The 10,929-nt window shown below is 41.9% G+C and overlaps 1 protein-coding gene across 1 annotated transcript; it reads left to right on the plus strand.

The window, feature by feature from the left end:
* c7b (complement component 7b) lies at positions 1-10,261 on the plus strand. The gene is made up of 18 exons (XM_057019191.1): positions 1-206; positions 341-387; positions 526-601; positions 1,219-1,360; positions 1,480-1,624; positions 1,720-1,858; positions 3,732-3,860; positions 3,964-4,207; positions 4,330-4,443; positions 4,546-4,712; positions 6,456-6,684; positions 7,213-7,384; positions 8,234-8,321; positions 8,402-8,534; positions 8,664-8,855; positions 9,001-9,097; positions 9,185-9,366; positions 9,520-10,261. The coding sequence occupies exons 1-18, from the start codon at positions 201-203 to the stop codon at positions 9,696-9,698; spliced, it is 2,481 nt and encodes an 826-aa protein (XP_056875171.1). The 5' UTR covers positions 1-200; the 3' UTR covers positions 9,699-10,261.
* The last annotated feature ends 668 nt before the right edge of the window (positions 10,262-10,929 follow it).

The raw sequence follows: 10,929 nt of genomic DNA on the forward strand, positions 1-10,929 counted from the left end.
CTTCGGTTTACTGGAAATTTCCAGTTGTTAAAGATCAGAACAAAGTCACTAGAGTTGAACTCAGTCTATGGCTGCAAGATTATTTAGACTGAGAGTTGCTTCACTGTGGAAATTCCTGATTTCTTTTTAGTTAAGTAATCTCATCCTAACATATTAACTGACAGAGATTTTGAGCTCAGAGACAACTCTCAGAAAGCATCATGAAGGTACGACTGTTGAGATTTTCTTTCACAATATGTAATTTGTTAAAAATTTTGATGAATATGTTGATGTATTTATAAATCCAGTCCATCATATTCTCATGATTTGAGGAGTTTCCTGTTTTTCTACTTTAAAACAGCTGCAGTTGAATTTAGCAGTGTTGATCACATTTGTGACTCCTGTCTGGTAGGTGCACACCTTAGTTACAGAAGGAAGGAGGTTTGGGCCACACAATTTTATTCAAAAACAAGTATACCAGTGCTTTTAATCCATTTAAAGGCAGGTGATTCAGTTAATTCTCAAACCTGTGTTTATTCCTTGTAGTTGTGTGCAACCGGTGAGCTGCAGATGGGGACAGTATGGAGACTGGTCTGTGTGTGACGGCTGCTCCAGTACAAAGGTATTAATGAAGTAAGTTATTTTTGTGCCACTAGTGTAGGCACAAAAATGTGCCACTAGTGTAGGCACAAAAATAACCCTGGAACCATAGACATGCAGTGTGAAACAAACTCTCAACTCCAGACTACAGTTGTCTTTATAATTTGTGACACTATTTAAGACACAGCCAGGTTCCAGTGGCCTGACTTACTGTGCTACTTGCTGGATAGACATTGTTCCTCTAGTAACTGGCTGCAATAGATGCCTCATGTGTTAACAGAAGACAGTATCTCAGTGGTCATGTGTTGTTTCCATAGAGATTCCATGAAGTTCTTATCATGATGATATAGAGTATCTTTAACTGGTAATTTTGTGAACACATGGTTTAATTTAGATATTTGATTCTTTTTAAATGGGTGAAAAGCAGCAGCAGTATTAGTAGCAGCAGTAGTAGTAGTACTACTACTACTAGTAGTAGTAGTAGTAGTAGTTGTAGGGGTAGTAGTAGTAGCAGAAGTATTTTTAGTAGAGGCAGAAGCAGTTATATTTAGGTTGAGATTACTGCAGTTATAGTAAGGTTATGGTGGGAGTTATGGAGAATATAGCATCGCATCTCCATCACACTTTGCCTCTCTTCAGGTTCGAACTCGTCACTTTGAGGTGTTTGCTCAGTTCGGAGGTGTACCATGTTCAGGAGGAGCCATACAAACACAGTCGTGTATCCAAACGAAAGGCTGCCCTCTAAAGGCGGGCTGTGGAAACAGGTTCCGATGCACTTCTGGTGTGTTGCAACTTCAATTTAAAATATTATTTTATAACTTATATAGCTTGGCCTCAGTTGTGACACTAACACATTCTGCGTGTTTTCAAATAACCAATATGTTTTCTGGACACATGCAGGTAAGTGTATCAGCCGGTCTCTAGTCTGTAATGGAGACCAGGACTGTGAGGACGGTCTGGATGAAAGAAGCTGCAACCTAGATGGCAACCAGCACTCGTGTGACCTTGATAAAACACCCCCCAACTCCGACTTGATAGGAAAAGGGTGAGCATCAACAAAAAGAACAGATTTATATCAACTTATAAATGCCTCCAATTTGTGTCAGGTAATCATATTAATTTGGTGTAAAATCCTTGTAGGTATGACATATTGACAGGCAACCTGAGAGCAGGTGTGATAAACACGATGAGCTTTGGAGGACAGTGCAGGAAGGTGTTCAGTGGTGACCACAAAATCCTGTACAGGCTGCCACAGAACATCCTCAGGTACAACTTTGAGGTAAAAGAAATATGTGATCGTGGTCATGGTCACAGATGACAATGCCAATCATATATCACGGTATATACAAATATCTGCTTACTTAAAATATATTTAGATATTCTTCAGCATCACAATCAGCTTTATTGGCCCCATTGGATAATATAAATAGAATTTGACTCTTATTTAACATCACCCACTTTACCTAAACCAGGATACCTGAAACCACATATAATATCTACACAAATTTACAGAAATATTAATAAACCTCACTGTCATGGTTAGTGTGCCCGAATGATCCTGGACCTAAGTTGTAAGGGCCATTATGCCCCTAGTACCTTCTCCTGTGACAAAATGTTCCTAGGTGAACAATCAGATTAAATGTGGGTCATTTAACCATTATGATGGCAAAAAAAACCAAAACAAGGACATTATGTTACCCGGATTGGTGTTACTAGGGCCACACTCAGGAGCCAGGCCTGGGGTTGGGGCTCGCAGGTGAGGGCCTGGTGGCTAGACTTAACCTGAAATGTCGAAGTGGATCCACCTTCTAGTGGGCTCACCACCGACAGGAAGATTCTTTAGGGGATGGTGCAATGGTTTGGGTAGCAGTCGGGGCCGGAGTCCCAATCTTCAGATAGAAAATCTTGCTATAGGGACATGGAATGTCATCTTGCTGTGGGGAAGAAGCCTGAACTTGTGCAAGAGGTTGAGAGGTACCAGCTAGAGTTAGTTGGGCTCCCCTCCACACACAGCATGGGTTCTGAAACAGGTGTGTTGCTGTTTGTCGCCACAGACCAAACAGTAATATAGAGTACCTGACCATTTTGGAATTCCTGGTAGTGGTAGTTGATAGTGTCCCGACTGGGGACCCCATTGTTCTACTGGGGAACTTCAATGCCCATGTGGGCAATGAGAGTGGTACCTGGAGGGGAGAGATTGGGTGGACCGGCCTTCCTGATCTACACCTTCTGTTGATTCATGACTTGTCCATGACACCAGCATTTTGCCTCGGGCAGGCAAAATATGGAAGGTGCCAGAAAACATTCAGAGCACTGCCGAGGTACCCTTGAGCAAGGCATCGAACCCACAAATGCCCATATAGGGCCCTGCAATGCACTGGCGACTCATTCAGGGAAGGACCTACCTTTGTAGCTATGGGAGGTAAGGTTGGTTTCACAGCAGGGGGGCCTGGTAGCTAAATGCCCCCCATTCTACTGTTAGAGACTCTGGAGACCATAAGTAGACCAGCATTTTGAGAGTGGAGCTGTCCATTGGGATGATAAGGTCACTAGCTCCTCCAGGTAGGATGGAGCTAGGCCTCTGAGGACCTGGTAGCACAGAAGAGGAATTTTAAATGCTATTCTAGATTTAATGGGCAGCCAATAAAGAGACCCCAGTACAGGAGTTATGTGATCTCTTTTGTCAATACCTGTCAGAACTCTGGCTTCAGCATTTTCAATCTATTCTCTCCTGTCAGCAGTCTTTCCATCCCATCATCTGGTCTTTCCTGATTGGCTTACACATTTGTCATCTAGGGTCAAATTGACCATTGAATTGAATGTATATAGTATAAATTGTCAACATTTAGTCTTACTTCAGTCCAAACCTTTGCAATGAATTTCTTCCTCTGGTTTTGAATTTAGCCCCAATTATAACCCCCAGTTAGACCATTTGATGAATGAGAAACATTTAAGTTTTAAATTGGGGTCATAATTACCTGTCAGACATGTAGTCAGAAACCCACTGACAGGTGGAGGTGGGAACAGTAATGGTCTTAAACGGTGGTGTTGAAGTCTACAAATATAATCCTAATGTATGTCCCTGTAGAGTCAGAGCACTTTGGTAATCTTTGCTCTCAACCAACCACCCATCGCCCTCTTTTGTGCTGCAGGTTACAGTAAACAATGAGGAAAGTGATGAATCATTTGAGAGCTCCTGGTCCTACATGCAGCACATCCAGAGCAGCGCCTTGTGGAAATATGATCGCCGCAAGTTCACCAAAGAGGTCACTGAGAGTAAGGTGATGACACGCATCCATTTATTCCTACTTTCGCAGCCCTTTAATCTCCATCATCTGTTAGTTTTTGTCAGCCAGTTGACATCTAGACATGTGTCTGATTCAGGCTTACAGATTGATTATCTTGAAGAATAAAGTGGAACTCGCCCAATTCCAAAACTCGGCCCCGGAGCATCTCACTCTTTCAGAAGACTTCTGGAAGGCCTTGTCCTCCCTCCCAATCACATATGACTACTCTGCTTACCGCAAGCTGTTCGAGATCTATGGGACACACTATTTCTCTGAGGGCTCACTGGGGGGGCAATATCAAGCCTTGCTGGAGCTGACCCAAGATGCACTCTCATCAACAAGTAACAACATTTCTAGAAACTTGTCTATTATGAAAACCCCAAAAAAATTAATTGAATGTATTTGAAAGCTGAGTGAATAAGAAGCATTTTAATAGAAAATCTGCTGAATTGTGTGTATAAAGGTACAACAAACATTGAGTATGAGAGGTGTTGGCGTAAGGTGAAGCGGCGTTTTTTCAGAAGGAAGATCAAAACCGTTTGTGAAAAACTTACCAGCGCTGTGTCATCAAGTCATGGTGAGTAAAAGCAGAGGTACATGTTGCCTGAGTCAATCAGACTAAATGATGTTAACATATGCAGGCACAGACTTATGGAACCTAAATGTCTTTGGTCAACAGGATACAAAAATCAAAAAATGCCTATCAAAGTGGACATTTTAGGAGGAAATCCGGGTTTAAAACAATATTTGTCTGATCTGGATTTGGAGAAACCAGAAGAAAATGGCAAGAAATATGATGACTGGGCCTCATCTGTCAAAGACTTCCCGCAAATTATAGATCATAAGGTATGAAAATCATATTTATTTAGCATCCACTCTGTATGCTGTTAACCATCATGGGGCATTGGAATCAGTAGTTGCAGCTCAAGAAAAAGATCTGCACTCCAGAACGTCTCTCTCACACACACACACACACACACACACACACACACACACACACACACACACGAAAACACACAGAAGGCAGGTTGAAGTCTATATTGTGTAGTTTGTGAACCAATCACTGCCTCAGTGGTCTGGTTCTCTGCGTCTCTGTGGTGTCACAGAAGGCCTGCAGACAATGCAACTCCACTGCAAATCATAGAAGACTAAACCTAGCTTAACAGAGGAACATTTCCGGTGTGTAAGGACACCATACCTGCAAATCCAGAACTAAAGTTCATGCGTTTGGACCTTTGCAGGAAACTAGAGAAGTTCACATAGAAAAGGCTTGCTAAAATTAAACCAATAATGCAGCTGTGGTAATCACTCTGTAGCATTCCACAAAAGTTGCTGACAATGAACTCTTTAGTTGGCATAAAGGGACATGTACGTCACGCCATATCATCATTTTTTAAATGCCGTTGCATGTGAAGACCTTTTGTTTGTTCAAGCCCAGAGGCAGCTAGCTAGCTAAGTTTAAATAAGGTAATGGTGGCTTAACACATTAAATAATGATAGCCTTAACAATGCTAGATACTCAGAAGGATAAATAAATAAATCATGAGTCAAATCAAATTAGAGGTCAAATAGTCCGTATTTGTGAAACTGACAAGGACTCGATGGTTGATTTGTTTAATAATAAACAACTAAAAATGGTCCAAACAGTCCTGTAAATAAGTAACTGGGGATATTTACAAGAAAGTTATATACAAAACCTTGCAAAACAACATTCGAGCAAAGCAAAATCGCTTTAGCTCTGATGGTTCTCAGCCATTGCTTGCCTGATGCATTGTTGGTAACACCTCACACCCTGGGGTCGGCTTGTGTCTGTGTTTGTAACACAGAAAGAAAAAGCGGAATTACACTTAGGTTCGCAAAAAATTGTTTATTTCTAGCTGAGTCTCAAATAATTTCATTTCATCATTCTATACGTTGTCCGGCAGCTTGGCTAGATTACAGTGGCTTGTATGGATCCATCTTAGTATCCCTTGCATTCTGAGCGACCAACAACACTTGGAATGATCCTTCCTATTTAGGCTCTAAGCTCCACTTTTTACGGTTTATTGACCATCACCCACTGTCCAGGTATTAGGGAATGTCCCCTGTCTGGTGGCTCTTCCCTTGACTCTTTCAAGCCCTGAGCTACAATCAAAATTGTCTCTTGGCACTGTACAGAAACCCAGGGCCTGACACGCTACTCGTCCACCTGTTTGTAATGTGTTGGGCTTGTGAGCCTTGGAGGCAGTCGTAGGTGTAGGATGTAGTAGTAACTGTGGATTTGCTACAGGGCACTGTGATTGTATGTAAAAGACAAACAATTCAAAAAATTACATATAAAAGAAGTCTGTCATCACACCTCATCAATACTACATGGTGTCAGAAGTGAAGGCAGGGTAAGAGTGATGTTATGACACAGTTTCAACTACCACTAAGTTTCTATCTGGAAGGCAATCTCAATGAAAATTGAGTCAGTGTTTTGAGGTCTTCTGTAACGCTAGTGGCACAGCGCCGTGACTGTGTGTAAACAATGAATGTTGGAAAAGTCAGGTCTAAAAGAAACTGGTCGTCAAGCTTCTATAATATTACAGTGTAAATCTGCTTCTTCAGGTACGTCCTCTCTATGAGCTGGTAAAGGAGGTGGAGTGTGCAGGCCTGAAGAAGTTCAACCTCAAGAGAGCTATGGAGGAGTACCTGTCAACAGAACATCCCTGCCACTGCCGGCCCTGCCTCAACAATGGTCAGCCACTGCTGATCGGCTCAGAGTGTCATTGTGTCTGTCGATTAGGGACGTCAGGACAAGCTTGCCAAATAGGATCTGTAGTTGGAGAAGAACCAGGTAAACAAAGTCTCAGAATAAGCTACTTACTAGTGGAATTACTGTCAATTTGGTAAAGTTTCAATCACAACGTACTGTAGCATTGTGGTATTATAGTTGATACAATTTACATTGAAAAGGAAAATGTGGGCCATGTCAGCTTCATACACATCATAAAAAACTTCCTGAAGTTACAAAAACAATCAAATATAAAATTTAGTAATACAAAATACATATATAGTTAAGCAACACAGCTAGGGGTCTGTAGACACAACACCTAGGAACAACAACCTCAACATAGCTGTTGTATATATAGTAATTTATCACTTCTCAAACCAATGTTGAATTTGCTGCATCAACGCTCTGACCAGTGCTGTTTCACTACTAAACTACTAGAATGGCATGGTCACCATCACGTTTTCAGTCGTTATCCCAAACATTTTGCTTTCAGGGACAACATTGTCACGTGAACATGGCCTAAAAATATTGAAACATTCTCTATGTGGGAGTGTGATTATATTCATCATGTAATAAACATTCCTCTCTCAGGTGTTACCCATGGAGGCTGGAGTTGTTGGTCATCCTGGGGTTCCTGCACTGGGGGTCGAAGAACTAGGACCCGAAACTGCAACAATCCCACTCCCAGCAGAGGCGGGGCCAACTGTGTGGGGCCACAGGTGGAACATAAGCAGTGTGAGGATGCAGAGTTGCAGCACCTACAGTAAGGACATGCGCACTGCTTTCCTTTTAACGTCTGCTTATTGTCAATTGAATTAAATAAAATGTAATTGGATCATTTTGCTAAATGTACATCTTTGGAATTTTGTCACAAATTAGGAGGTAAGTGAAACATTTGAAATTTCATGATTTACATAAATATAGGTATCTATAGTAATTATTATGCAAAGACAACAAAGTTCAAAGTTCTATAAGCTAAAACCTCTACACAGCTATTTTATAGACTTTCAACCTTTTACATTGAGGCAAATGGTCCACAAATGGAGACACACTGAGCTAAAAGACTAAAATCACAACAGAGACTCATCGATGAGGTCAATTTGAATGAAAATCTGAGTGGATCTGGAGCGATACATCCAAATCTTTACTGGACACAGTGAAGGATGTCCCTGCTGCCTAAAAGAACCTTGTTGCACATCTGAAGTTTTACAGTTGGAAAGAATGCTTAGCTGCACATTATAAAATGTCACTGTATATCATCATGACATCACCCTAAGCATACAGTAAGGAAAATCACCATTTGTACCTGCTTTGTTGCAACAGGGCCTGGTCAGCTCACAATCACTGATGGGAGAAAGAATTCCCAAGTAAAGCAAAAATTCTTCTCAGCTGAATATCTGTAGAAGACAATGACCCCAAAAAATAAATCTTTTGAGAGGGACAAGTCAGAGCCCAGATTTCCATCCAACAACAGTTGTGTAGTTGCTCCTGGAACATGAGCAGCTATTTAGAATGTTAAGTGAGTGTGTTCAATAAAAAAAAGAAAGATCAGAATAGGCACATGAGGATCGGATCACATTTTAGGAGAAATGACGCTTTTCTGTCTGTGCAGAATGATGGAGCCTCAGTGCTTCCATCTCTCAGTGACTCCACCAAAGATGTGTGGAGAGCCACCAAACCTGAGGAATGGCTTTGTTCACGTGAGTCATTGACCTGAGAGATGCTGGTTTGGTTTTCATTTCTCCTTTGGGTGTGATGATTTTAAATGTGCTTCTGTTAGGATCCCAGAGATTATTACCTGGTTGGAAACACAGTGGAGTACTCCTGTATAGATGGATATCATCTTAGTGGAGATGCTGTGGCTGAATGCACTGAAAGCAAAACGTGGAGGAGAGGAACAATAGCTTGTAAAAGTATGTCTCTCTGAATTTTAAGGTTTTAGGTTACCAGTTTAAGGATTGACTTCTTGGAGTACATTTAATTAATGAACACAAATGAGGTTTGCAAAGCGTTTGCATTGCTGATCAAACTTTTTGTTTCAGGTTCTACATGTGACTTTCCTACACTCAATAGTGATGTTATTGCTGTGCCCACCAAAGCTGCATATCAGATAGGGGAGAGTCTGTCCCTGTCCTGCCCTGGAGGCTCACAGCTGGAGGGGGAGGTGTCTGAGGTCATGTGCAATCCCAGTCTGCAGTGGTCTCCATCTCCAGCCGGGGCTCAATGTAAAGCAGGTGCAGCTCAGTTTATTCCCAAAGTCAAACGATCACAGATCTTTCCAGTCAACGGGATGTTGTTCTGTTGTTGTGGTAATCAACATGTGATGTCTTTTTTGAGACAGAGAGAAATTCATATGTATGGATCTTTCTATTATCTCAGAGCCAACAGCTTCTGCTCCTCCCTCCATCCTGAAGTGTAAGTTATGGGAGACTGAAGGAAAGAAGCAGTGTGTGTGTTTGATGCCATTTCAGTGTCCGTAAGTGAAACAGCTCCATGTTTTCACAATTACATCAAGGTTTGGTCACCATACTTCAGATTTTGATAAACTCCTTTACTTGCACAGGGCATCTGTGCAGTTGTGCATCAAAGTGGGATCCAGCCAGGCACGCGTACTGGAACTTTGTCAGGTTGGAGCTCTGCAGTGTATGGGCCGGAGTATAACCGTGGCCAGTCACGATGACTGTAAGTGGCCAGCTGAGGCATCAGTTTCGTGCGGGGACTGCAAGCCTGGGACAGTCTGTCAAGGTGAGTCTTTTGAATGATGTTTTCTCTTATTAAATGAATAAAATGAAATGGGATTTACGCTTGTTCTAATCTGCATGCTGGACAAATGAATCCTACATCCTGGACCTTTATTCATGTAACATTTGTTTTCTTGTGATTTATTCCTTTCTGTAGAATCAACAGGAAAATGTGTGTGTCAGAATACGTCTGAGTGCCCCACAGATTCTGCCCCCCTGTGTGTCAGCTCTGGAGTTGATGGAGTTGAGAGCACAATGAGCCAGTGTGAGTTTGGTGCCAGACGGTGTGCTGGAGAGCAGGTCAATGTGATCAGCATTGAGGCTTGTCCACAATAAAGATGCAACAAACAACTCTCCCGTGCTAATTAAAGAAAAATGTGTTTTCTCTGTGTCCGTAATGGAAAATCCATAATGAAGCCAGGCTTGTTTTCTTTTCTCTGTCCTTTGGGGGTTATTTTCAGTGGAGTCTCTAAGTAGTGACAGTCCAGACTAATGATGCAAGTGTTGCAAGTCAAAAAGTTGCTCAATCCTGGTGAAACACAGTTTACAACACTGATAATCACCCTGAAGACCAGTAGACATGAGTATGGATGGGAGGCTAATGTTGGACCAGTTGAGGATATCCAACAAGCAACATTGTTGTTTGGCATTGTAAAACTGAATCCAGATCTTCTCAGAATGACGCAAAGCTGCACTTGATATAATGGATCACTGATCTTGTTCAGGGCGAGTATGCAAGACTAAACTCCAGAAAATCAGCATCTGAGCGTGAGAAGCAGAAGTTAAGATAACATTTAATCACTGGCAGCTAGCCTGATGTTCCTCAGACAGGATGATCACCAAGACTGTGGACTGATACGTTAACCAGGTTAAATAAACTATTACTAAAACCACTTAAATAGTGTCACAGTCTGCTCCTTTCAAATCAGCTCAATCTGGCCCACCTGTTTGGATCTCAGCTTCAGCCCCTACCTGGCTCTCACTCTTTGCCAGGTTGTCTGTGGGCTCATGCCTGAGCGTTATTCTTCAGATGGTTTTCCTGGGTTGGACCTTGCCTGTTGTCGACCAACCTGTCCTGCTCCTGTCCTGGTAAACTGCTCATTCTTCTGTCTGACCAAGTCTTTGCTGCTTCCTGTCTGTTCCCGTTAGCCTGAGTTCTTTTCGTCCTGCAACAAGTTCTTATCTGAGGATTATCAACCTGTGGCCTTATTTCCTGGGCACTGGTCTTTGATGGACAGAGACTGTTTAATGAGGTGTGCCTCCTTGGCGCACCTGTTACAATCCCAGCACTATTACTATTACTATTACTATTACTATACCAATTCACGTCCTCCTCTGGTTCTTTTGATCCATCTGTGTATATCTGTAAATATGACCTCCATTGAATGTTATTGATAATGTGTTCATCCTTTTTCTTCTTTGTACTAATAAAAAACTCAAATCAATTTCAGGCTCAGGACAAAGCTGTGGCAGAGCAGCTGCCCAGCAGACTGGACACACTCTCTTTTCCAAAATGCCTATTTTTCCATGCATTATCTTTTAGCCTGGTCCCAAAACTAATGTTGAT

Source organism: Takifugu flavidus, chromosome 20 (assembly GCF_003711565.1).
Source record: "Takifugu flavidus isolate HTHZ2018 chromosome 20, ASM371156v2, whole genome shotgun sequence".
NCBI lineage: Eukaryota > Metazoa > Chordata > Actinopteri > Tetraodontiformes > Tetraodontidae > Takifugu > Takifugu flavidus.

Coding starts and splice junctions, on each gene's coding strand:
- c7b (XM_057019191.1), top strand. Junction 7,385..8,233: donor GCAGAGTTGCAGCACCTACA/GTAAGGACATGC, acceptor CTGTCTGTGCAG/AATGATGGAGCCTCAGTGCT. Junction 9,367..9,519: donor GCCTGGGACAGTCTGTCAAG/GTGAGTCTTTTG, acceptor TCCTTTCTGTAG/AATCAACAGGAAAATGTGTG.